Source organism: Myripristis murdjan, chromosome 15 (genome assembly GCF_902150065.1).
Source record: "Myripristis murdjan chromosome 15, fMyrMur1.1, whole genome shotgun sequence".
NCBI classification, from domain to species: Eukaryota; Metazoa; Chordata; class Actinopteri; order Holocentriformes; family Holocentridae; genus Myripristis; species Myripristis murdjan.
In genome coordinates this window covers 19,075,018-19,102,859 of record NC_043994.1, presented here as the reverse complement: position 1 = coordinate 19,102,859, position 27,842 = coordinate 19,075,018, and the positions used below count along the sequence as shown (strand labels likewise).

General features: G+C 42.1%; 2 protein-coding genes across 7 annotated transcripts; both read left to right on the top strand.

Moving 5' to 3' along the window:
• The first annotated feature begins 1,843 nt into the window (after nt 1-1,843).
• Nucleotides 1,844-24,683, top strand: sufu (suppressor of fused homolog (Drosophila)). 4 transcript variants are annotated; one of them, XM_030070388.1, is made up of 13 exons: nt 1,844-2,202; nt 2,581-2,715; nt 3,089-3,225; nt 5,392-5,534; nt 7,996-8,081; nt 9,219-9,291; nt 9,632-9,788; nt 9,989-10,091; nt 10,469-10,603; nt 15,001-15,139; nt 15,257-15,325; nt 15,450-15,567; nt 24,663-24,683. In XM_030070388.1, exons 1-12 carry the CDS (start codon nt 2,054-2,056, stop codon nt 15,537-15,539), a joined length of 1,416 nt encoding a protein of 471 aa, XP_029926248.1. In that variant the 5' UTR covers nt 1,844-2,053; the 3' UTR covers nt 15,540-15,567; nt 24,663-24,683. The 4 variants fall into 4 exon arrangements, with proteins under 4 accessions (XP_029926248.1, XP_029926247.1, XP_029926249.1 ...); XM_030070387.1 differs by lacking the exon at nt 24,663-24,683 and adding an exon at nt 19,139-19,214; XM_030070389.1 differs by lacking the exon at nt 24,663-24,683 and having other exon boundaries at nt 9,635-9,788; nt 15,450-17,111.
• On the top strand, nt 17,513-27,603 carry LOC115372463 (probable E3 ubiquitin-protein ligase TRIM8). Of its 3 annotated transcripts, none has more exons than XM_030070384.1 (7): nt 17,513-17,795; nt 18,496-19,078; nt 24,557-24,652; nt 25,063-25,296; nt 26,489-26,520; nt 26,639-26,754; nt 26,899-27,603. In XM_030070384.1, exons 2-7 carry the CDS (start codon nt 18,500-18,502, stop codon nt 27,546-27,548), a joined length of 1,707 nt encoding a protein of 568 aa, XP_029926244.1. In that variant the 5' UTR covers nt 17,513-17,795; nt 18,496-18,499; the 3' UTR covers nt 27,549-27,603. The 3 variants fall into 3 exon arrangements, with proteins under 3 accessions (XP_029926244.1, XP_029926245.1, XP_029926243.1); XM_030070385.1 differs by having other exon boundaries at nt 17,513-18,000; XM_030070383.1 differs by lacking the exon at nt 17,513-17,795 and adding an exon at nt 18,124-18,382.
• Nucleotides 27,604-27,842: the final 239 nt, after the last annotated feature.

Sequence of the window (27,842 nt, the reverse complement as noted above, 5' to 3'; positions counted from 1 at the left end):
AAAAAACATCAATAGAAATCCAACAGACTTAATGACTTGTAAAGCAAACAACTTAAAATACAGCTTGCTGTTACATGGCCTTTTCAGAATGAACAGCTTGACCTCAGATGAACTTTAATGTCATCTCAGAACAATACAAGTCTTCATACGGCACTTGTTTTTTTGACATTAACTTAACCACAACTCTGGCATAATAATCAGATTTAATTAAGGGCCACCCAGTTCAAACAATGTTATATGACACAGCCAAAGACGCAGAAAAGAATAGGCTCATTGATAGATGCACTGACAAAAAGTAAAGTAATTGAAAAGTATGAATAATACGGATTATTCAACATCAACAAACAACAAACAGAAACTGCAACCATCTACTTTTAAACTCGCAACCCCTACGTGAGTTACAGAATCTGACACAGGAGGAATTTTGACCCAGTTTTCTGGAACTGTCAACAAGGATAATCATCATTCCATCTTCTTTTTCCTCTTCCGCTTCACAACATCTATCACTTTATTCCATTCGAGGCTCCTTTCTTGCAAAACCTCTTGCCTCTCTACCTTGCATTCTTGCTCTCCAATATTAGGCCTCACTCTCACAACATATTCGCCTCATTGCTGGGTGATGCTCGTACTCATCCTTGACAAAGTCTGGTAGTCACTCCACACTCTTTCCGACCTCCCCCAAACAGATCAAGTCCCCCCTCAAGGTGAAGCCCTCAGGCCAAGCCCCTGGACTGGGACTGCTGCCTTGGTGGTCAGGGTGGAGATGAAGCCACAGAAACCACCAACGTTACAGTTGCTGGATTTGCATGAATATCTGGGTAGCTGCCACACGGTGGATAGTAGTGATGTTACCACAACACAATTCCTGGGAAGCCATCATATTCCTAGTTACTGGGAGTGGCTGTGTATACCAGAGGGATGATAAGTGGAAAAAGGTGTCTATTGTCACTGCATGTCTAGGGTGATGTAACCTGTCAGCTAAGAAAACAAACAGATTACTTATTCAGTTTTATATTCAGTATAATGAAAAAGATGACAAACTGACCACCTTTTTACAGCTGAGGTAAAATAAATAAATAAATAAATAAAAGTATGAGTTAAATAATGCATGCGCCCTGATAATGATTTGCACTGGAACAACTCGCACTCCAATCTTGTTATCATAAGTCAGAGAGAGAGAGAGAGAGAGTGGCCCCGCCATGTGGCCCAGAGGTAACACAGTCCAGGCACTACATAAACAAAGGAGTAGGATAAATCTAAATCCTGATATGGCTGGATAAGCACCATGCAGGCGTTCGTTATCTTAATCCTTTTTAAAAAAGAAAAGAAAAGAGGGGAAAAAAAGCAGTGCAGCATATAGAGTTTTATTTCAAGGGTGGTTTACAAGTCACATTAAACAATCTCTACAGCCAACAGCAGAAGGCGCACTAAACCAGAAAAGCTTCAATAGCGACTGACATGGACAGCCTGTGTGTTTGCTGATAACATACTGTAAATATAAGAATTTGACTCTCCATTTATCTTTAACTGTCTCGACTTGGAATATGAACAATATATATAAATATACACAAATTCCTGGATAGTTATCTGACATTCATAAACGTCAGCTCTACCACAACAACGGTCCGCTTTATCCTAAGAAGGTCCATTTGGTCCCTATAATGTTTGGTGCCATTATCTATAGAATCACGCCTTCTTACTGTCTGATTGACAACTTATTGACCAATCACCGATATCCATACATCCACACAAAGTCAAAGCTACGTTGTGATTGGCTGACATTGCCGTCGCTCAGTAACGTCAGCTCCTCCATCCGACCAATGGCAAGGTAGTATTTTGCAATGGCCGAGCAACAGGCTTGGTGTCTGTTGAGTGTAGCACATCGATCGGGTGGAACAGTTTTCCGTTAGACAACATTACAGTCCGAGCGTGAAGTCTATATTGTTTTGTCATGGTCAGTTGTTGTTCAATTGAGGGTAGCTAACTGACAGAAAGATAACCAGGTTTACACCGTTTTTTTCAAAAACTAGCCACATCTTTTTGAGGCCGTGGCATGGATGAAGTACGGCCTACCAGCGGTGCTCAAGCCCACGGGCTAGCGTCGCTGTTCCCCCCCGGACTGCAGGCTATCTATGGAGAATGCCGGCGCCTGTACCCCGACCAGGCCAACCCGCTTCAAGTTACAGCCATTGTTAAGTACTGGTAGGTGACCCGTCCTGTTAGCTACCAGACACATCATTACTATTAGGAGTTGAGCCACTCAAACAAGTTTATTCAGTAATAAGAGCTAGCTAGGTGCTTAGCAGTTAACAAGCTAACATGATGCATCCACATCCATAAGCGAGGGCTACTTTGTTTTGGGGGGGTTTGGGAGTCGGAACCAGAATTATTTTAATTAAGTTACCATCGTCTTACCTTTACATTATCTACGCTAGAGTTCTCTAAATCCTATAGTCTCCCAGGTTAGCTTGCAGCCTATGTATGTCGAGGGAGACAACATGTAAACAAAGTCAAAGGACAGCATAAACGACGCGTTAGCAGATGTTACATAAAATGTTTTTCTTCCCATGTTTCTTACAGGTTAGGGGGGCCAGATCCTTTAGATTATATCAGCATGTACAGGAATGTGGGCTGCCCAGCCCAGGACATCCAGGAGCACTGGCACTATGTCAGCTTTGGACTGAGTGACCTGTATGGGGACAATCGAGTTCACGAGTAAGTATTTGATAGCTCTGATTTGTAGTTAGGAAAGGAAAGCATGAAATTTTGTTAGCTTTATTATTCTTGTTTGATGTGCGGGTCATAGGTCTTTCTTTTTAATTACATTGTAATGCTTTCCTACATTGAGCAAAGCCAGGGTTTTCTGTGATATTGAATTATACCTGTTGTGACTGTGGCAGATATAGTAGGAAGCCTCTTTCATTAGGAAATCTCCTACAGAGACCCGGGGCTAATGATTGATCCTTCCTGTTATTTTACAGCAGTCTGTTGATTTTGACAAGATTGTGGCCTTCACAACACTCATACATAGTGAAGTGAGTGAATAGCATAGCAGCTGTTGTTTACACGGATTCCTGCTGTGTGTCAGATTCACAGGGACAGAGGGACCCAGTGGATTTGGCTTTGAACTCACCTTTAGACTGAAAAGAGAAGTGGGAGAGACGGCACCACCAACCTGGCCAGCTGAACTCATGCAAGGCTTGGCTCGCTATGTGTTCCAGTCAGGTAAGAGCACAGTGATATGCGCACCACTGTATTTGAAAAACCAAAGGTGCACTCTAATCTTTTGTAGCTTCACCAGTAGTAAGGAGCATACCACAGATATTCTGAAGGCATTACTAACAGAGGAAGGAAGCGCTGTTGGGTCTAAAGCTGTAATTACTACAGATGATCTTTGGATGGATTGGGCATGTTATGACTTACAGTGACTCTAATGAAGACTAAAATAATCCATTTTAATTATACGAAATTAATGACAGTGCGCCTTAGATTTATTGGAAGAGACCTGCTTATTACATGTAAGAACAAACAATCAATACAAGAAAGGAATTGGCTGCTGCATGCATATGATGATTCACTCTGAAGGAATACTTTGTGGAACTGATTAACACATAAATATGTCAATTTCAGCAAGTCAGTTAATCCCATATTTTGTTGTAAACTCACTGAATATTAGGTATGGGATGATATGCTTATCTCATAACACTATTCGGTACATGATACTGTGTTCATGATTTGATACAGCCACAATATCATGGCACCTGGGCGCTGCTCTGTGGCTGACCTGCTTTGTTTTAAAGTTTTTAAACAGGCATTGTGTATAATTAGTTAAGCAGGATGGCCAACTGATCTGGGTAGGAGTTTGTTGTTTGTTTCTTCTCTGCTTTGCTCCTAACCTGTGCAAGTTATTGTATGGATGTCTGTAGAAGTATTGATTATGCTGCAAACCAATTTGCCCACAGAGGGACAGGTGAAGCATCTATCTATGTATCGATACAATGTAATAAATATTAGTTCAGTGAAAAAGTATGCAGAACTGTGGGAAATCATGAGCCATGGATCCTTCTCACAATAGTATTGTCGTATTAGAATTTAAACAATGCTTGTCATTACAAAGGGCAAATATTATTTTTATGGAGAGATTGGCAGCATAGGCCATTTTATTTGTGATTACTACAGCAGAATCAAATTTAGCTAGAATCACAACTCATTTCTCTGCCACACAATATGCATTGTCACATTTTTGCATTGCTGTATTGCATTTTGACGTACTGCCCCATCCTCACTTAGTACAAGATTGAATGACTTGCAAAGATGGACATTTTTTGCTGTAATAATCAAAGGGAGGGAATTCATACAGTACATTTGTGTTGGTGACGACAGAAATAGTTTAGAATTTAAGTTTGTTTATGCCCCAAACATGTAGCAAATTTGTAGCAGAGACTTGTGAGTTGTTAGGCTGATGTAGTAACAGTTTATTAGTCTCATAAATGTTTTATCTGCACTGGTTGTGATAAAACATTCCTATCTGGCCACGGTTGCCATCCCACTTATTCATATCTTTGCTGAAGTGTGTTTTTAACTTGTAAAGCCAGGGATACATAGAGACATGAACAGAGGCTTGTACTGCAGGCTATTGGCTTATGCTTAATACACAATCCTTGTGCTTGTCAGAGCTCTGGGCATTAACAGGAAGTATTAATTTCCCCTTTCTTTCCCTTTACCCTCGTAATGAGATTGTTTTTGCCGATGCCAAACAAGAGCATTCTTGTAGTGTTTGTCCTTTGGAAATGTGTGCACTCACTGTGTGTGTGTGAGAGAAATGGGTTTCCACTCTGCTTTTAAGTTACACAAATCCTTCAGTTGTGTATATAATATACACATTAAAGGGCGTTGAGGTAGGGAAGCTGTGCAGGAAGAGAAGAACGCCATTCTCTTCAGGCTCAGCTCCCCTCTCCTCACCCCCTCCACCCTCCAGCCCTTCTCTACTCTCCAGCTGGGGTCAATTTGCGCGTGGGTGGGCTGGGCCCCTGAGCTAAATGAATGCTGATTCCTGGCCATCTCTCCCCTCTCTATTCTCCTGTAGAGAATCTGGACTGGGTGCATGTTACCTCCCAAGCAGATGGATTCCTCAGATAGAAACTTAGTTTTTCTACTTTCGCTCTTCATCGGGGACTCCATTTCTCTATCACTTTCATTCTCTTGTTGATCTATGTTACCTCTCTTCATCTTAACTTTCCTACTTTAATTCTCAACTGGCAAATAAGGTGAAGGGTGCCAGTGACCCAAATGCATTTTGCAAGGGAACATTTTTTCCCTGAACAAATTAGACAAGTTAGAAAGCCATGTGAATTTCAAACTTTAAGCCTGTTTTATTCCTCTTTCTTACAGAAAACACATTTTGCAGTGGGGACCATGTATCATGGCACAGCCCACTGGACAACAGTGAGTCTCGCATCCAGCACATGTTACTGACAGAGGACCCACAGATGCAACCAGTTCAAACTCCGTTTGGATCAGTCAGCTTTCTTCAGGTGAGGACAATGTGTGTCATATATCAGGTACTTCCAGGTGCTGCTTAACTAACCCAGCTAGACTAGATGGTAGTCACAAGTCAGTACATAACAGTACATTTACATATTTTTCTCTACAAATTTTTCTTGCAGATTGTAGCTAAGAGTAACTTACTTACTGCTTACTTACTCACATTAGATAAAATACTAACTTAATGCTAACTAATCTGATCTATATAACTAATTGAACTCATTAATAATTAGCTTTTCATCTAGGTTAGGCTGAAGGAACACTGATTGAATGGTTAAAGCAGATTTAGCTAATAAAACTAATAAAAACTGTTACCGTTGAAGTTGTGGGGAAAATAAGTAGGCTACATTAATCTTAATTGTGATAAAGTGTGTGTGTGTGTCTATCTATCTATCTATCTATCTATATATATATATGTATGTGTGTATATATATATATATAGAACAAATTAGACAAGTTAGAAAGCCATGCCATCTATGTATGTATGTATATATACAGTACAGGCCAAAAGTTTGGACACACCTTCTCATTCAATGCGTTTTCTTTATTTTCATGACTATTTACATTGTAGATTCTCACTGAAGGAATCAAAACTATGAATGAACACGTGGAGTTATGTACTTAACAAAAAAAGGTGAAATAACTGAAAACATGTTTTATATTCTAGTTTCTTCAAAATAGCCACCCTTTGCTCTGATTACTGCTTTGCACACTCTTGGCATTCTCTCGATGAGCTTCAAGAGGTAGTCACCTAAAATGGTTTTCCAACAGTCTTGAAGGAGTTCCCAGAGGTGTTTAGCACTTGTTGGCCCCTTTGCCTTCACTCTGCGGTCCAGCTCACCCCAAACCATCTTGATTGGGTTCAGGTCCGGTGACTGTGGAGGCCAGGTCATCTGCCGCAGCACTCCATCACTCTCCTTCTTGGTCAAATAGCCCTTACACAGCCTGGAGGTGTGTTTGGGGTCATTGTCCTGTTGAAAAATAAATGATCGTCCAACTAAACGCAAACCGGATGGGATGGCATGTCGCTGCAGGATGCTGTGGTAGCCATGCTGGTTCAGTGTGCCTTCAATTTTGAATAAATCCCCAACAGTGTCACCAGCAAAACACCCCCACACCATCACACCTCCTCCTCCATGCTTCACAGTGGGAACCAGGCATGTGGAATGCATCCGTTCACCTTTTCTGCGTCTCACAAAGACACGGCGGTTGGAACCAAAGATCTCAAATTTGGACTCATCAGACCAAAGCACAGATTTCCACTGGTCTAATGTCCATTCCTTGTGTTTCTTGGCCCAAACAAATCTCTTCTGCTTGTTGCCTCTCCTTAGCAGTGGTTTCCTAGCAGCTATTTGACCATGAAGGCCTAATTGGCGCAGTCTCCTCTTAACAGCTGTTCTAGAGATGGGTCTGCTGCTAGAACTCTGTGTGGCATTTATCTGGTCTCTGATCTGAGCTGCTGTTAACTTGCGATTTCTGAGGCTGGTGACTCGGATGAACTTGTCCTCAGAAGCAGAGGTGACTCTTGGTCTTCCTTTCCTGGGTTGGTCCTCATGTGTGCCAGTTTTGTTGTAGCGCTTGATGGTTTTTGCGACTCCACTTGGGGACACATTTAAAGTTTTTGCAATTTTCCGGACTGACTGACCTTCATTTCTTAAAGTAATGATGGCCACTCGTTTTTCTTTAGTTAGCTGATTGGTTCTTGCCATAATATGAATTTTAACAGTTGTCCAATAGGGCTGTCGGCTGTGTAGTAACCTGACTTCTGCACAACACAACTGATGGTCCCAACCCCATTGATAAAGCAAGAAATTCCACTAATTAACCCTGATAAGGCACACCTGTGAAGTGAAAACCATTTCAGGTGACTACCTCTTGAAGCTCATCGAGAGAATGCCAAGAGTGTGCAAAGCAGTAATCAGAGCAAAGGGTGGCTATTTTGAAGAAACTAGAATATAAAACATGTTTTCAGTTATTTCACCTTTTTTTGTTAAGTACATAACTCCACATGTGTTCATTCATAGTTTTGATTCCTTCAGTGAGAATCTACAATGTAAATAGTCATGAAAATAAAGAAAACGCATTGAATGAGAAGGTGTGTCCAAACTTTTGGCCTGTACTGTATATATCTATATATCTATATATCTATATCTATATCTATATATCTATCTATATATCTATATCTATATCTATATCTATATATATATCTATATATGTATATCTATATCTATATATATATATATATATATATATAGATATATATATATATATAGATATATAGATATATAGATATATAGATATATAGATATATTACATTCTGTCTATATATTTCTGTCTATATATTTATTTATCAGAATAAAGGCGTTAATGGTCCTAAGGGACAAGGTCAGTTTTAAAGTAACAATAATATTTTATGTCACACCCTCAAATGCTCTTTGCTTTCACCAACAGATTGTGGGTGTATGTACAGAGGAGCTGCAGGCTGCCCAGCAATGGAACGGCCAGGGCATCTTGGAGTTGTTGCGTGGAGTCCATGTGTGAGTAGAACTGTACATCAACACACTGATGTGGAAAAACTTTGGTCCAAATCAGATCAGATTGACTTCAAAAAACTTCTTAGACTTGGTACCAAAAACATCAATAAAATAAGTCTTGGAGGCTTCAAAATTAAGACTGAGACGAGGCAGAGTCTCAAGCAGGCAGGTTTATTTTCATTCGAGATCTCAAATGGAAACAAACAGTGAGTCAATCACAAAAGGTAGACGACTGACGTTCTTAGTTTGTGCACTTGATTTTATACCCTCCCAACCACCGTGTCATCGATTCTGTTCATAACAAAGAGATCATACATGATCACAAGAGTAGCTGTGCCAGTGTAAGGCTTCTGGTAAGATAACAGTTTTTAATTGGGCCAGATGTACCTTAGGTTTGTAGATCTTGGACTCTGGCCGATGATTAGTGGTCTTTTTTTCTACATGAGAAAGGCTGACTGGATACATTCTAACTAGGTCAGACCTTGATATGCCTTTAGGCATGGCAGTTGTGGTCAGTGCAGGTGGAGGTTTGTTCCCTTACAGAATGTTACTTGACCCGTGTGAGCCTTGATGTCAACACAGTGAGAAAGCATCACCTAAGTGCTTATGCTCCTGCTACAAAGCATTGCTTAAGCCCTAATGTTTCTATACTAATGCTGATTCATGTCCTTCACTATGAGCTCTCTCTCTTCTCTTTAATACCCTCTACAGTGTTGATTTTTTTCAGGCTCAGAATTACCTCTACAACACAAACTGTCAAGCATTTTCTAGCGTTTTATGTGCATTTGTGACAAAAACTGAAAATACATGAACCATGGATCCTGAGCGTCACACGTATTTATTGTGGCACATTCTTTATTGTTATATTTTGACAGGCAGAATACTTTAAACCTAATACTAACTACTGTCTAGTGTGTGTGAAACAATCTTCAGATATATTGATGCTACCAGATTGTCTGATAGCATCACCAGCTAAAAATATTTTTGCCACCAATATAAAAAGTCTGGGTCCCTATAATACACCCACTGTTATGTGCAGCTAACAGACAGTGTCCTTACTTGTTCATTTATTGACTTGGAATAGGGGCCTGGAGTTTTTACACCACATTAAACTTGTGTGAATGATTGTCCTGTGTGCAGTGCTGGTGGCCCTTGGTTGATTACAGACATGAGGAGGGGGGAGACCATTTTTGACATCGACCCACACCTACAAGTAAGGCTTTGTTAACTTCTGTAGACTTGGATGTGATCTCAGCTCTGGTCTTGTAGCTGTCTTCATTTTTTATATGATAACAGAGTAACATTAGGCTGCTTGGGTTTCTAGTTAATATTTAACAAGTGAACAGCCAGCAAACATAGCTTATAACAGATGCATACAAAGAAGCACTGCCTATGCAACATTTGATCCACATGTAGTCATTTTGAAAAGGTAGATCATGTCTTGTATTTTGATTGTAGAAAATTTTATCACAAGTATATCACTGTATTGCAACAGCTCCAGTGTTTTGCAGTAGCTAGTGTTAATGATTGCGTATGTGTGTTGCTCATCTAAGCAGGAGAGAGTGGACCAGGGCATTGAGACAGAAGGCTCCAACCTGAGTGGTGTCAGTGCCAAGTGTGTGTGGGACGATCTGAGTCGGCCGCCAGAGGATGAAGAGGACAGCAGATCCATCTGCATAGGATCACAGCCTCGGAGGCTCTCAGACAAAGGTACAAAAGTCCTTAAGGAACAGGTCAGAGGCAGACTACTTGCAGCCAAGGCGGCAGATCCTCTGATGAAGACTGAGCAGATTCAGGAATGCTTAAACAACATATGTAGGGATTCTGGCCTCATGCTGATAACGCTGCATGATGGGATAATTCCGTGGTGATCTTGTCACTGTATGTGTGTATGTGTCCCTGTTTAACAGACACAGAGCAGATCAGGGAGGCCCTAAGGAAAGGACTGGAGTTCAACAGCAAGACGGCACTACCACCCATCAACAGCCAGAGACAGAGTCATGACAGACCTCAGTGAGTGCCTCTCCCACACACCACACACCCACAGAAACCCTCACCTCAGTTCACCTCAGCATAAGGGTTATGCAAAGATAATTCTCTCCATCATGTGCACTGACTCAGAGCCTGGTGTCTGAACTGTTACCACCCCTGTCCCTCCAGCACTGTATGGCGTATTGTAGCTATTCATTAACAATCACTGCAAAACCAACATTATCAAGACTGTTCTTAAGGGTGTCAGACGCAGGCTGAGGACTTGCCAGTTGCTTTTAGGGCAGTTGTTTTTCTAACAGACATTCTCTCTTTTTTTCTAAACCATTACAACCCTCCTCACTTAATTTTCTCTCTAATGACTCTCTTTCCTCCTTTTCTCTTCGCTGTGTTTTTCTCAGGAGTCGGAAGGACAGTTTGGAGAGTGAGAGCTCAGCAGCAATTGTTCCTCATGAATTGGTGCGAACACGACAACTGGAGAGCGTCCATCTGAAATTCAACCAGGAGTCTGGCACACTGCTGCCCCTCTGTCTACGGTATATCCCCCTCCAAACACACATAATCCATATTAATGTTTCTATCAGATATATGATAGTCTAAATACATTATTGAATGTCAGAATATGCCTGCATGTATTACATTTTTTACTTATGTAACTCTCTCTGGAAGATAAAAAAGGGTGGTTGTCCATACCTCAGTTTCAAGCTCCAACTTTCCCCTTTCAACTTCCCCTTACATTCAACTTCAAAGTGTTAAGAAAGAAAAATGTACTTCAGCTAGTTGTCAATGTCCAGTGATATTCCAAGTGAAACACATGACATTTTCAGAATACAGATCACTTTCAGTGAAAATTAAACAGCCATGTACGCTTGCATTCATTTTTGATCTCCTATAGCTAACGGGAAGGAGATACACACTGCTGCCCCGTATTAATGTATCCACTGACACCAAAAAAAGAAAAATGTTATAAACGAAGGTTAAATTGACAAAAGTTTGAATGCCAAGATGTTTCAGTTCATACACATCTTTAATGATAGCACTGCCTCAAAAATGTCCTCCCTTTTTTCCAATTCCATTTGAGTATCTACCTCATTGTTCTAACGCAGATGACTTGATAAACAGTTTTAATCAGACTTGCTCATCTACTTCAGATGTTATTGCTCCTTTCACAATTAGGGCAAAAAGTGCTATAAAAACATCCTCTTGGTAAAATGACATCTGTAGTCTGAAAAGGAATTGTAGAAAAATTGAGTAGAAGTGTAAATCCACTAAGCTTCATGTCTATAACCTACAGATGAAGTAGTTATTAACCTATTCAAATAACAAAATTCAAGCTAAAATAGAGCTCAGATTTAATTTCCACCAATAAGCACCTCTCCAGACTTTTATTCAGTGCTATTGATCATAAATTATTCTACTGTTGCTCTAGCGTCTTCTGCAACTGACTGAATCTGAATTTGAATTTGAACTGACTGAAGTATTTTATTAACAAGGTCACCCTTATTAGAGCTAAGATCACTCCTCATGTTTCCAATTCTTGAGTTCTATTGTCCCCACTGAGTTCTGCTGTGGCTGTTGAAGTCCAGTTCTCTGCATTGTTGCCCATATTGAATCCTCTGAATACCCTCCAGTCTGCTAGATATCAAACCCATTAATCTCCTTAAGAAGCTAATGGGGACTGTTGGGTTACTAGGTCCTAGGTTACTTGCCATTTTTAACAGCTCTCTTTGTCTCTCAAATGGATGTGTCCTTGTTTATTTTAAGTCAGCTAGTATTTAGCCTCTTCTGAAAAGGAATGGTTCTACTTTTTCTACTTTTATTTGTAAACCCTTGGTTTTAGTGAAGCAACTTTTAGAGGCAGTAGAGGGAAAAAAACACTATTTTTGAAGCATTTAAATCATGCCTCCATCTGTATGACTTCTGCTTTACCTCACTACTGCTTTTGATACTGTTGATCCGGCTGGCTTAATAGATAAAGGCATTGGGTGGGTATTTCAGGGTCTGCTTTGGATCATACTTAGAAAATAGAAAAAATTCAGTTAATTCATGGCAGCGTTTCCTCTGAATTCTTAATTACATGTGGTGTGTCTCAGGGTTTAGTCCTCAGGGCGATATTGTTTGTTTTATCTGCTACCACTGAGCCATTTTATTTGCCAGTACGGCATCTCTTTTCATTTCATTTCTATGCTGATGACACTCGGCTTTACCTTTCTGTTAAACCCACCTGTTGAGGCTGGGTCCTGGGTTTGGGTCCAACCTCAGGCCATTTGCTGTGCGTAGTCCCCTCTCTCTCCTTGTTTTTCTGGCCTTTTTCTACTGTGGCTGTCAGGTGAGGCAGAAATGCCAAAAAGATCATCTTTAAAAAATTAATAAAATAATGAATTAAAGAGGTTGGCCATACTACATTAGTGCCTAGCTGATATTAGGAAATGGATGCCTCTAAGTTTCCTTCAAATAAACCCAGAAAAAACTGAGGTCCTCATCATCAGTGCTGAAAAAAAATTCAAATAAAATCCAGCTATCTCTTGGCCCTTGATGCCCACCATCAATCTAATATACAAGAACTTAGGAGTTCTGTGTTTCCCATGGCTAAAGTATCACACCAAAGAGCTGGTTCAGTTTTATTAAATTTCTAATATTAGATTGGTTTTATCTTTTACTGACTTGGAGAGAATTATATAGCTTTAAACCATCATTCCCAGATTACTGCAATGCCTTGTTTACATGAATAAACCGCCATCCCACTACATGGCTTCAACCTGCAAAATTCTGCTGCCAGGCTACTGACAAAAAAAGAGATGTATTTCACATATTTTGGGATTGGCCTCTGCACTGGTTACCAGTGAATTTTAGAATTGATTTTAAAATGTTATTAATTACTTACAAGTCCCTGCATGCTCTGGTGCCTGAATGTATGTCAGAACTATTCAGGTCTTATCACACTGCTGAGCCATTTTAGGTCCTCTGACCAAGGACCTTTGGCTCTTCCAAAGTCTAGGTTAAAATCAAGGGGTGACTGAATCTTTACCATTACAGCCCTTACGCTCTGGAACAACCTCCTGAGTGATATAAGTTTTGCTGATTGAGTGCAGGTTTTTAAATCTCATCTTGAAACTTTTTTTTTTTTTTTTTTATCAAATTGCCTTTTTAATATGTACATCTTTTGACTTCTGATTTGACTTGTCATCTTTTAGTTTTTTATCAACTACTTTTTATCACTTTGATCAGCTTACTGAGTGATATTAGGCTTGCTGTTTCAAGCCAGGTTTTTTTAATCTTGTCTTAAACACCTTTTATAGAGTTGCCTTTCTTAACACGGTTTCCCGAGTCCTCTTTTGCCCTTTCATCATTCCATTTGTATGCATATGTGTGTGTAAAGGATTTTTTTAATGTCCCGTTGGAAAGCACTTTATGCTCTGCTTGGAAAGCACTGTATAAATAAAAACGATTGTTGTTGTCATTAACATTTCTGCACTTCTCTCAACTGATATGCTGTATGTCATTTGGTATTTACACACCTGTGGCTGGCACAATGTGGTATTTCTTTCTGTACAAAACACAGCAGTTACTGTCTAATGTGAACTGTGGAATTTTGATAAAACACTCATCTGTTAGTGCTTCTCTCTTTAGTGGGGAGATGAGGATGAACCTGCTTTATGTAATCTCTGTCTCTGTGGGAAAGAACAAGGCCACAGTTAGCTCACAGAGAAGCCTTTGTGTGAGAGAGGAAAGATAGGAGGAGAGAGAGAGAGAGAGATGTGCAGGGAGTCAAGAGTGAGAAGAGTCTAAAGGGCCCAAGTATGAGATACCTGTCTTAGTGTGTGATTATGTTGAATGCTGCCTACAGACTATGTGACTATTAAAATTAAAATAGGCTATAAAATGGAACACATTAAAACCATAGCACTTTGCAGATTTCAGTTGTCAGCTATATGGATGCACACATCCATATAGACAAGCCAGGGACTGGAGCTTGATGTTCTGCACAAATCTTCTGTGACTGGGTTCAGGGACAGAGCCTCACAACCTGCTAATCCTTTAGATCTCTTTATCTATAAGATTGTATTTCATCAAATGTGTACACACAGCACTATCAGTACCTGTTAATATTTTTTGGTCTGAAGTTCAGCACTCATTGCCATTTTTTTCCAGCGTTGTGTATTTTTGTCCACCGCAGCTGCAGAAGTTCTTCATATGTCCACATGTAAATTTGAAATTAAACAACTCTGAATCCCTGATGTTGGCACATACTTGGCTGCAACTGTATTGAAAGGCAAGAAATGTAGAGCCACTGTATAAGAGTAGCTATGCTTACTGTTGACACAGACACTTATATCTATTGAGTCAACCAAGCATAATCTTGACAATTCGTTTGAGTGGCAGAATTACTTGGCTAAAAGTTGTTTTGTGAGAGCCAACAAGCACAGATGCTGTACAATCCCATGACGCTAAGTAGGAAAGTTACAGCCAGGGCACTGAACGGGACAGCCAAGTCTTAAGTTTGAATGAAAGAAAGGAGATGCTCGTGGAAATATCACATAATGTAAATTAACTTATGGCCAATGTATTTTACATTATGGCATGTGATAATGAGGATGAAAATGTCTACATTGAAAAGGTAACATGACATGACAAATATGAGAATGACAAATAATATAATTCTTCATATGAAGAAGGTTTTTATACAAGTAAAATAACAATTTGACAAAAGATAAAAATATACTTGTCACCGTGTGAATGTACTGTATGCCGTGACACGGGTTCCTTCTCTGTGGTTTAAGGGAGAAAAGTGTCCGATGACTGACTGACTGACCTGACTTTGCCGACCCCAGCCCACTGCGCAGCTCTGTGCCGTGGGAAAAAGCCCAGTAGAGTATTTAGTTAAGTATGAGGAGATGTAACTGTTTTTCCTCTCATACTTGTATGTTTACAGGGGCCGGTTGCTCCATGGGAGACACTTCACTTACAAGAGCATCAATGGAGACACAGCCATTACATTTGTGTCCACAGGAGTTGAAGGGGCCTTTGCTACTGAGGAGCATCCATATGCAGCCCATGGCCCCTGGCTTCAGGTACACACACAGACACAGACACACACACACACACTCACACACACACAAATGTACTCCATGTGTTTCTTTCAAACTCAGTGTATTTATTTGACTGTCTGCTCTCCCTCCTCTCTTAAGATATTGTTGACTGAAGAGTTTGTGGAGCAGATGCTTGGAGACTTGCAGGAGCTTAACACTCGCGAAGAGGTGGGTAAAAGAAAAAAAAAGAAAAAAATTCCCTCATATGTTCTCAAAGTTAACTGCTTCCCCTTTTGGTTTTGATTTTGTTTGTCTTCCTATTTTAAGTACCTTGTGTTTCCTTTATTTATAGACAAAGTTACCAAAAGAGTACAGTTGGCCAGAAAAGAAGCTGAAGATCTCTGTCCTTCCAGACTCTGTCTTTGATAATCTGCTGCCATGAGACAGAGACCACACACACACACACACACGCACACGCACATACACATACACTACTTTTCTCTAAATACATCCCTGTCCTGACTGAGAACACACCAACAAAAATACACTCACACCCACTTGCAGACTAAACTATCATGAACGTGACACCTCCCAGGACATCCGTGGACCCTGAACTGTCATCGGGCTCAGAACTCTCTTGCACTCCCCTAGTGGACGACCAGAGACTGCCTCACTTAGAAAGACTTATGAGACAAGACTAACTTGGTGACACGTTTGGAATATTCTGGATTGTCCGATACAGAGGCTCAACCTAAAGACTCTCCACTGTTGCTCCATTCTCAGACAGGACCCATTGTTTATGGCATGTCTGTGAGGTTCAAAGGCTATGGGAAATGTTCAGTCAACCTGAAACCTGCCTCTCCAGATGTTTGACCTGGTGTGGCAGTCATTATTGGTGGCATGCTAGCTGTAGGGCACACCAGGACGTTATCATTCCTCCAGTAAGGGTCCTAGATGTAACACTATAGAACACTAATGGACTTAAAAATTTGAGTTAAAATCACTAGACAGGAAAAAACCCAGTCCCAAGCAATAACTGGCTTGCACTTCTTAAGAAGTCTGATATATTTATTCCACTGGCCATAGAAAAGGCAGAAAAGCCACACATTGAAAATTGTAAGTGTTATTTTCAAACTAGTTTTTATGTATAGTATTTTCAAATGCTGGACATTTCTCTTTTTATGTGTTCATGGTCATACCAAAGGTAGAGCAATTGGCACTCGACTGCCAGTGATGCCTGTGCCTCACATGCATCATATTCTGTGATGTCGATGTGATAAACTAAACTTGGCTGGGATCATCAGATGAGCATTTGAACTGTTTTCTCCTGTGTCTCTAAAATATTACAGGTGCAACCACCGTTTCCTCCCCTGTGCCAAGACTATGATTCCTCTACTGAGTAATATTTTTGAATGTGTTTTATTGCAGTTTTTTCTTAAGCCTGATGAAGTCTGTTTTAATGTAATGAAATAATGTCATATGCAAGTTGATGTTTCAAGAGGATTTTGTTTTGCTAAGTGGAGACTGAACAAAGCAGTTGCCAAGGTCCGTTGTACATGTTGGAACATTTCTTAATGAGAATCTGTGTTCAGTGTCCTCAGTGTTGTCTCCAGTGGCCACAGAAATATGAAATGTATTTTCTGACGTGCTGTTCCCTGTCAGTAGGATTTGTTCTAAGTGTGTTGGAGTAAAATTCCTCAGTGCCTTGAACCATGTATTCTGTGGACTGTTAATGCTGCCTACAGCTCCTGGATTACTAAAATAGATCACTTTGAATCAAGGGTGCTGTATTCCATGTCTTCATCTGATACTGTTACTGCATTCCATGTTTAACACCAAAACAGAGCAAAGACTATTTCAGCTACAGTGTCCTTAACAGAAAAAGTACTCTGCCAGCGTGTTAGCATGTCTTATTTTGGTTCATCTGTTTTATTTTGGATTTTTGTTTTTTATTCAGAGTGACAATGTAAAAAAAAAAAAAAAAAAAAAAGAAGTTTGGGGGGCATTCATACAACGTTTTTGTAATTACTGTCTCATTTCACTGAACTGCCTGTCTGTTTATAATCCCAAGTGCATTAAAGGGTATAGATATTTACACAATAAAGATGGAACAAGACTCTTATTGTCACCACACTACTGCAAAAGCACAAAGAAACCTTTCTGAAGGATACTGTGTATACTAAGTATACATGTTTTCATACTGAAATGTTGGTGGAATAATTGTTTCTTAAGGTGCTGAGGATGTTGGGTCCCAGCATGGGTCTCCCCACCAAGTTGGACCAGGACCCCTAAACGGACTAAATGATGACTACAGCCAAATCCCAGTCATTTACAGTCTCTCCGGTAGAGTTTGCTGTGCCCGTTCCCTTCCCCTTTTCCCTTCGGCTCCTCCCAGTTTATGTATCAACTCTCTGACGGGTCACGTTATCGGAGGGGGGCAGTCGGTGTGAGCAGTGGGCTCTCTCCGGAGTTACATTATGCCTAGACTAACCTTTAATTATTAGCCAGAGTACACAGGGAAACGAAAGCAGCCGAAAAACAGCGGGGGATACTCTGATAATCCCGGCGCTGAGCTGTCGGACAGCCTGCTCTAATTTAACCAAAGGACCTGGGAGCTCATCGTGGGGCTGATGCAAAGCGCTACGGCATTAGGATAGGTGCACTGGAGTCTGCCGACGACATGGAAAAGAAATAGTTGGTAATGTTGCTTTTTATTAATCGGAAGAAATATAAAATGGGTCCTTAGGCTGCTAAACGTAATGTTTTTGAAACAGCGCAGTCAACAGCACGGTCCCGTTCAATAAAATGTAGCCTGGTGTGTCATTTTATTGGCCAAGACTAGTCCCATTTCCAGTGTATTTTTGAGGCAAGTTGTCACTTACTTCAAAACGCCACAAGCCAAGGTAAGTGTGTGTGTCTGCGTAGCACTGTTGTGACTTTGGTAGGAATTACGCCTTAGATTTAAAAAAAAAAAAAAAAATCGCTGTGAAGTGTTTGAGCTGTACTCAGTTTGGAGTCCGTATAGCGACCTTTCATCTTTTATTAAGTCCACTGGAAATGTTGCTGCTTCTGTGACCGCGGTGGTCACTTGTGCGGGACTTGGTTACCTGTTTGATCAGACTGTTGCCTGATAAGGCTTTACACCACCTCTGACATGTGGTGTGCTACACTGCCAGCAAACCTTTACAGAATCGTTTTTGCTTTCCGTGCCAACTCGGACGAGATGTAACGTTAAGGAAGGAAGATACGCGAGTAGTCAGCCGGGGAAATGTTCTCTTCATCGAGGTGTATTATACATTTTGTCGATGTTGTTGTTTCTTGCTCTTATAGTTTTCAATCTGTTGGCCTTTGGATGTTTTGTAACTAACAGCCAGTTTGCTCACCTCTGACTCACACAGGATCATGGATCCAGAAAGATGGAAAGACTCCTTTGAAGAGGAGCTTCTGTGTCCTATTTGCCTGACTGTTTTTGACGAGCCCGTTCAGCTGCCATGCAAGCATAACTTCTGCAAGGACTGCATCTCCGAGGCCTGGGCTAGAGACACCGCTGCTGTCCGCTGCCCCGAGTGCAACCACGACTACATCCAGAAGCCTGCTCTGGAGAGGAACATCAAGCTTGCTAACATAGTGGAGCGCTTTAACGCACTGAGCACAGAGAAGAGCCCTGCCACACTGGACTGTAGCCTGTGCAGACGCGGCCCCGGCCCCCCGCTGCCTGTGCAGAAGGTCTGTCTGCGCTGCAAGGAGCCCTGCTGCCAAACCCACATCCACACTCACCTGCAACAGCCATGCACGTTCCCGGGACACCTGCTAGTGGATGTTGAGGAGCTGAAGGCCTGGACCTGCACTAAGCATGATGAGTACAGGCTGCTCCACTGTGAGGAGGAGCAGGTGGCTTTATGTCCGTTTTGCTGCATCACCCGCTGCACAGGCCAAAGACACACAGTCTGCGATGTGGAGAAGCACCGCATGCAACTGCAGGTAGGTGAAGTGCGCCAGCAGGCATCAGCATGAGACTGGCTGCCCAGTGACCAACGACCTACACACACACACACACACACACACACACACACACACACACACACACACACACACACACACACACACACACACACACACACACACACACACACACACACACTGTATGGGCTCATATATAAGCAGACTATCGGTATTGGCCAATATCAGGTTTAAACGCATTATCAGCATCAGTCTAATATTATTTTTCTGTCAGTTTTTGGTTGGTTGTGGAATTGGACTTGTGTCACATTTTCTAGGGGTGTGCAAATTAGCAACAGAGTAAAACTGCCTTGGTGTTTTTGTTTAAAACAAAAAACATAAACAAATATAATTATCATAAGACAGGCCTGTCTTACAAGCTTAATCTGTTATGTACCAGCATTTGTATAATGATTTTCAAAAGCCGTTATAGATGGAAATATATTGAATATTGCTGTCGGCCTCAAAAAAAAAAAAAAAAGTACCATTCCATCTAAGATTTTTGGGCGGCATTTCTGCTTTATTAGTCAGTCACAGTGGAGAGAGACAGGAGAGTTAGGGGAAAGAGGGGATGACATGCAGCAAAGGGTCTGGGCCCCACTCTACATGGTGAGCCACCGGTGTGCAGTTCATTACACATCCACTAAATCACTGACTCACTGACTGATTCACTCGCTCACTGAGTCACCTGCACTGACCGAGGTAAAACTGTCATCTCAGTCTGGCAAAATATACTTTACTGTATCTACCCATCCACCAGATTGGTTGAGCCTCATTTTTTCCTGTGGAATTTTGTTTGAATGTTGGTGAAGCAGTCTATAAAGCCTCTCCTTCCTCTCCACTGCTTTAATCTCAACTGATGTGAGAGGAGTGGACAGGTGAAAGCCGCCTCTCTGGGTAGATGGATGGGGCATTCACACACATACACATGCATGCATACATCACACATTGCTCCTGACCTTGATCATACCACCCATTCCACACTATGCCTTCACATGCTCAAGGGTAAGTGCTGTGATGCAATCTGTACTGTAGCCACCGGATATGATGATTACACACTGCGTGGGCGGTTCCACACACCAGAATGTAGTCTAGTTTGTTCATGTCAGTCTCTCTAATTACTTGAGGTAACGGTTTCAGGATTTATCAGAAGGGAAATAAACACTCAGAGTCTGTCTTATGAATGAACTTCCTGTTCATCAGACAGTAATAATGCCTAAATAGAATGGGGTTGCACAGTATATAAGTCATACTTCTCATGGGCAAACAAATTCTTGAGGTAGAGCGTGAGAAATGGTGCCAGAGATAAGGGCTTAAAAAAAGAAGGGAGAAGAGAAAGAGTGTGTGTCCAACTGGCCGCAGATAAAGTGATGTGGCTTGGCAAGGCTGATCTCAGGATGCATGAAGGAGTGCCTCTAGCGTAAGGCCAGCATGTCATCGCTCAAACTATAGTTAACACTTGGCTAAAGAGAGAGCGATGCCTCAGATTCTGTGTAACATGTCAGTTGGCACTCTTTTTGTATGTCTACTCTGAGTGCCAAGGTGTGATGAAGCCACCCACGCTGCCTCATGCACCTCCCTATTCTTCCCTGTTGGATCTGTGGAGGGGCAGGGGTGAGAATCAGATTAGTTTTAGTATCTTCCATGTTACAGTTCTTGTTGATATGGTGATGACAGTGTTATTCTACCGCGGGGTGTCACGGACGCTTCGCAGCATTTCTTTCCAGAGCTTGGATCGCAAAGTTCCAAGTCTCCTTAAAGTGTTGATTGCAACTGTTGCTCCGGTTCAAAGCTATTATTGGGACAAAAGCTGTCTGTTCAGCCCTTTCCACAGCTGCTTTCCACACACACACACACACACACACACACACACACACACACACACACACACACACACACACACACACACACACACACACATCTTTCTGTTCTTTCACAACTGTTCACAGTGTAAATAGAGTCATCCAGGAGTCAGAGTTCCTGGCAGCAGCCGCTCCCTGCTCCTCCTTCCCTGCCTGCGGCACAAGGGTGGGTGGATTGGGTTAGGCTGGGTTCAGACTAGAGATGGTCCTCTTCTGTCCCATAAAAAGGGTGTGGGCCTCTTACCTGCCCCCGCCTCCACCGTAACCACCTAGTTGTTGGTACTCTCTGGCCAGCTGTTTGCAGCCCTAGCTGTGAGAGAGGGGCTGCCCGCTTTACATACGGAGACATTTCACATAGGCCACGCTGAGGGAAGTCTAGTATTGATGGTATTAGCTAAGAAGTATGGCTTTAGTGTGCCCTGTTCAAGTAATTTGAGGCCAGAGTTCCTTCTCATCGCTACTTGCTGTGGGGTCGTTCTCCTTGGAGGAGCTGTGGTCTATTTTGGTAAAAGGATTTGAATTCCCCTGGCAGCACTCTGGCTGCTTATGCGATAAACAAAGAGGGAACAACCAATGGAGCTATGTTCATATCTTTGGTTATCTTTGGCTCTTTGGGTCTCAAAGGAGACATTCACAGTAACCTCCTGCAGGCTTAGTCATAATTTCAAGACAAGAAAGGAAGAGTAATATAATAGTAATTTCATCCCTGGGACAGGCGGAGGAGGAGCCCTCCCACACAACCTCACCTTGGTTTTCTCAGGCACCCCAGCAGGAAACCATTGCTCATGGAAGCTCTGCTATTTGCTGCTTCTGGTATCTGGGTTGGAGTGAGTCAGTTCCCCAGAATGCTGAGGGCAGTCCAATGACATCAGACGTGGGGAATAGTTGTCAGTTGATTGTGAAAGAGGCTCTCTGTTCATTGAGCCCGAGGCTCTTCATTTAAACATGAGCTTCCTGGCAACCCGCGGGTGTCTGGATGCCTAAATAGGACAGTGGGGAAAGTGATCATTGGTGGGTTTAATCTTGATAAAGGTAGGCTTTCATGCTGCTACGGAGAGATCAGCAACCAGACAGCTCCGAGTGCTCCTCTCCTGCTATTTCAGGCACACAACAAGACAAAGGGGGAATTGGAGGAAACATGGCAAAATGAGGAAGCTCTCTGAGCAGAAGCATCCACGCGCAGAGAAGCTATGGCCAATGTGAGGCTTGTGAACTTTTACAGCAGTTCAGGGGAAGCAGCATTTTACATATTAGGTCCAACCATGCTTTTGGATGCACAATGGCATAAAACTATATTGCCTGCAAAGTTTTTTTTTTTTTTTTTTTTTTTTTTTTTGAAGAGGTACACATACATGAGGAAACATGAAAAGACAGCCAGCCAACCCCTGGAGTTAGCACAGTGAGTCATTCTTCATGGGAATAATCAGCATGGCTGTAACACGTCTTTGACCAATCGTATTGCTTGGCTGGAGCTACCTCTTGCATAATGGAAAGATATAGTGTGGTAATGTTTTAGAGATATGGGGTGTGCCATGAGTGTGTGACGTAAGATTACATTAATATTGATTTATGTTATGCAGTGACCTCACTCACAGACAGAGTGACAGACTAGGTTTGGGAGAGGGGATTTGGAAATCGATGTTGATCGTATCAAGTGACATAAAGAGAGAGGAGGGGTGGATGCTAGAAGTGGTCATGATTGGGTGAGTGGGACGGTAAGAAGAGAAGAACAGTAGAAGAGTAGATTTCTGAGGCCAGTGTCTGCACCCCTAGATATGTGTAATTTGTCCTCTGTCCTCACCAGGCCTTCTGACTACAAAGGCTTGAGGGAAAGTAGTTGAGCACTTGTTATGTTTGGCAGCTCAGTTTATATATACGGAAGCTAAAAATGCAAGCCGTTCATTATTATCCACCAAGGTACAAATAAAACAGGATAGCCTATCAAAAAGGGCTAATTTAAGATAGGGTTGTTAATGAAAGTCTAATGAAAAAAAAGCTAATCAAAGTTCCCAATCCCCCAGTCGCACTCCATATAGATTTCTTTACCCCACAGCATACAGCAATATGCAGTCTTGATTGCTCTAGTGGGACCTCCTTCAGCAGTGTGATGGCTCTATTGCAACGGAGGTATAATTTCAAATGCAATATTTTCATCCAAGCACTCAGCAATTCACGTAACACTTTCGTTTATTATGCGATCTCCTGCTGGTGGGAGTCAATTTCATTTATAAATGCTGAATCCCCCACAATCTGATAACCAGGAGGAATATAAATGTTTAAATGATGAGACTCTCAGTGTCTACGTCACTGCTACTTTTCACCAGAAAGGACTGACAGTTCAAACAAATGTGAAGATGTGCACAAGCAAGCAGAAATATCGCAGTATCATTTTGGGTGTGATGCATTGTATTGAAATGTTGTGGCATGCTGTAGCGTGAGTTTAGTGTAGTGGCTACTGGAGGAACCAGCCAGTTGTTGTCTGCAGGACTCTATGAGTGCTATAAGCAGCTGAAGAGGCCTGTTGCCGTGATACCACAATGTAGCTACACTGAGACCCACTTACTAAAGACCGCAGGAATGTCCCTTCAATCCCTATCTCTTTTTTGTCTCTAACTTTCTCTCCATTGCCTTCACTTCTCTTTTTGTATGTCTTTCTCACTTCCATTCTGTCTCGGTCTTGGCATGTGCAAGCAGAGCCCCACAGTACTTCGCCTTTTTCCTCTCTTTCTCTTTTCTCCCTCGCGCACTCGCGGAGAGAGAGCGAGCGCAGACCCCGGCGTTATGCACACAGACATGACAATCTGTCACTGACACAGAGGCCAATGCAAACAATGGGAGCAATGCATGTGGCAAAATGAGAAAGCAGAGAGGGGTATTGAGACTCCCCCGCTTTTGCTCTCTTTCCCTCTCTCTCTCTCTCTCACACGCACACACACACACACATTAGCTTCACATATAAATACATACACAAGCGCTTTGTTGCCATGACAGCAGCTTTTCTCTTATTTGGGCATAGTGCCTTTCCCATGCAGAAGCAGTTCATTAAAAAGCCTACCTGCCCTCCCCTGCTCCTAGTTAGCTGTCAGCCTCTGACTTGATTGATTTCCATCTCCTGCGGTAAATGGAGAAGGATTATGTTTACTGGGTCTTTTACTGGCCTTTGGCTTTCTCCCTCTCCCTCTCTCCTCTGAGAGAATCAGCTGGTCCTGACACTGACTCGCAGAATCCCTGATAAACTTAGAAGTAGGCATGGGAGACAGATTTGTGCAATTGTGTCCCCTAATGGATGAATGCATGTGGCTGTTGCTGGCAGCTGTTGTTCCCTCGGTCTGATCTGGATTCAGTGGAAGGTTGTCTTAGTGACTTGCAAAAACCAATAACGTCTGCTGAGGTCACAGCACAGCGCAGGCCACAGTTGTGCAAATGTGTGTGTATTTTCAGGGATGGTTGACAGAGAATAAATAGATAAAATATCTATATCTATTCTATATATGGGTGTGTGTGTCTGTGTGTGTGTGTGTGTGTGTGTTTATGTGTATATATGTATATGTATATGTGTATCTGTCTGTCTGATCTCTCGTGTCTCATCTGTCCACAGGCTATGTTAATGAGGCAGCAGGAGAGTCTGAATGGTCGTGTCCAGAACATCGATGAGCAGCTCGGCAAGCTGGAGACAGACAGGACGCTGATCCAGGTACAGTAAGACACACACACACACACACACACACACACACAGTTACAGAGACCCCCTGTCTTCGTTGTCCTCTGTGCTGTAATCAAATGACTCTCTACTTCTGTTCGCTGTTAGTAAATGAAAGGAAAAAAGTAATTCATCTCTGAATGGCTTTGAACGTGTCTGGTGTATTAGGGTGGAAAATGCATTTCACTAAATAGCCTGCCTACATCAATTTTAGTCTTCATAATGTTATTACTAAGCCACCGATTCTTCAAAGCCAAAATACTAAGCCCTATCAATTCAGTTAAAGATTTTATGATGTATAATTCCTTTTATTTTGGATCATTTCTTTGATTTATGTTTACTTTGGTTAATAACAATTTGTGTTGTTTGTAATGTGGAATTTATGACATGTTGCCTCTCTATAGGAAGCAGTGTCTGAGCTGAAGGAGCGCGTGAAAGCCCAGTATCAGCGGATGCATGCACTGCTAGAGGTGGACATGAGCGAGACCATGCAGATAGTGGATGGCGCTCATGGTGTGTACCGGCAGAGGAACTCCCAGCAGGCCTTGCAGCTCAAGGAGCAGCGTCAGGAAGCAGACAAACTTCGCACCTCAGCTCAGATGTTCTTTGAGAGAGCAGAGAACATCAACTGCATGAAGGTAGAAGTCCTTCTTGTTCTCTCTCATTTTTTTTCACATGTTTGCATATCTTGCCACCCACACTCACATGAACACACAGAAACTTACACATAGCTCCACCTTTGCTGTCACTTCAAAGCCAACCAACAGACACTGTCATGCAGTTTAAACACTGTTTCAGAAGCCTTTTTTTTTTACCACACCAAGAAAGACCTTTGCAAAATGCCAATCTATATATTCTTCAGTTTTCCTCACATTCCTGAAAATATATAGATTGGTGTTTTGCAATCCATGGATTGGTGTTAGTGGGAGGCTTTTTAATGCAGTATTTCACTTCATTTTAAATAGTCGGGCCATTTGCACTTTACACCATTTGCCACACAATCAAAGGTGCTCACCAAGATTCCAAGTCATAGTCTGATGAGTTTGTAGCATTTGAGCTCTTTCATTTTCCTCCCGTGTTATTTAGACATCATAGAGGTTTGGATCTGCATTCATTTTGCTTTTCCATCCTTGGTTTGCATTAATATTTTTATAAAAAATCTAAGTATATCCGGTCTCCCAAGCAGGAACTATTTCACTTTCATTTTATTCTTGTGCCACAGTTAACAGTCCTTGTTGTCACAATGGTTTACAAACAACAGTATCACTTCTAGGTGCACAGTTCGGTGCATGGCTCTATAGATGAGAACCCAAATTTCCCCGGGAATCCTAAATGGAGGGTATGTTGCTGAATAGGTTCACAAATAAGATAAAAGTACATTTTCAGGCTGTTCTTTGGTTTTATGCAAGTAAATGGAAGGTGAAAGACAAAAACGCTGCTAATCTGTCAAAGCAACTTGTAATCTTGCTGAGTAATTTTGAGTTCTGTTGTGGCGATTTGTCTTGGGAAGAGCATGATCCAAGCTTGTTTAAGCCAGATGAATGTTACAGTTTGTTTGAAAGAAAATGAAAAAAAAAATCTTTGTATATCAATAACTCTTTGGGAAATCGGCATATTGGACATCTGCAAATAAATCCAGTATCGTGCATCCCTACTGAGAACAGTTTCGAGTACTATGTGAACTACAGTGTATTAATTTTCTTATAAACTTTAAAGTTATCATGGCATTAAAGTGCCAAAAACCTGTCCGGTTAAAACTAAAAGAAATATTTTTGTAAGAGCTGATGGAAAACGTGAATGACTCATCTATCACCTGCTTGTATTTTGCAGAACACAAAGCCTTACCAGATGTTAATAGACAGGTAAGTGTGTCTGTTTCACATTGCATGATGGTACTCTCACATAGATGCACCTGCTATATTAAGGAAGGTCAGTGTGTGACTATGTATGTGTGTGTGTGTGTGTGTGTGTCTTTCTCAGGTCAAACTCTTACCTGGGTACTGCCCTCCCTCCGCACAGAGTGGGCCAGCTCAACTGTGTCCATTTCCTCACTGAGCTTTCAAAGAGAGAGAAGGACTTACGCAAAATGCTGCAGGGTAAGAGAGAGCATTGATGAAACAATAACATTGAGGGGAAGGTGTGTTTTTAGGATGTTAAACTGCAGTTATAGTGATTTTGGATGGCCAGGAATAATGATGTATTATTTCCTTTTGTCCCCAACCCCCTGCTGCCATTTTCAGAGTCATTCAGCGAGACGCCCATCCTCCAGACTGTTCCTTCTCTCGGCAGTGGTCCTGGCACCTGCGCAGGGACTGGTTCGGGGCCAGAGAAGAGGAAATTTGACGTGGCTTTTCAGGAGAGTAAACCAGGCACCTCCAGCTCCCATGATCGTCCATCACTGGCTTGCAGTAGCAAAAAAATCCTGCTGGCCGACCATAGCTATCGTGACTCATCGTATTCCTCCGAGGGCCTTTCCCAGACTGCTCCTGCCGTCGCTGGCCCTAGCCGGGTCGTTGACGGCTCAGGCCATCACATGGTGGGTCATCACTCAGGGACCGTGTTTCCCCCGTCGCCCTTCTCAGGTGGAGGCACGTCGCAACAAGCCATGCTACCGCAGTATGAAGGGAGGAAAGTACTGATGTGCACTCTGGAAAACTGCTACTGCTCCAGGGCCCCACCACGTGGCCACCCCTCCTACACAGTGCCAAACTCCTTCCACTGGATGGCGCCTCAGGAGTTCGTCCCCCCTCACGCCCAGCTGCCCACCGGCCAGACACTGCAGGGACTTCCCATGAGGGGCCTGATGGACGCCGCACAGGCACCGAGACCTGCCAACTTTTATGGACTCTATGGCCAGGCCTCAAACAAGCACTATGTAGTTAATAGTTAACAGTTAGCATTTAGTAGGTAATAGTCAATAAAACCGAATACACATTTGCATCAAAGTTCGGCCCATCTTTGTTTTTTGCTCTCCCTCACTATGTTTCTCACATTATTATGGATCCCACCAGAGTTCTGGGCAAGATATACTCACCAGTGCTGTGATTGGTCATAAAATTTGTTGGCCTGTTTCCCATATTTAACCATAACCATGAAGGAATACTCCAATTTTTTTTTTTTTTACACTTTTTCTGACTTATCCAGACTGAGACAAGATGTTTGACACCATTTTCACTGGTATGCA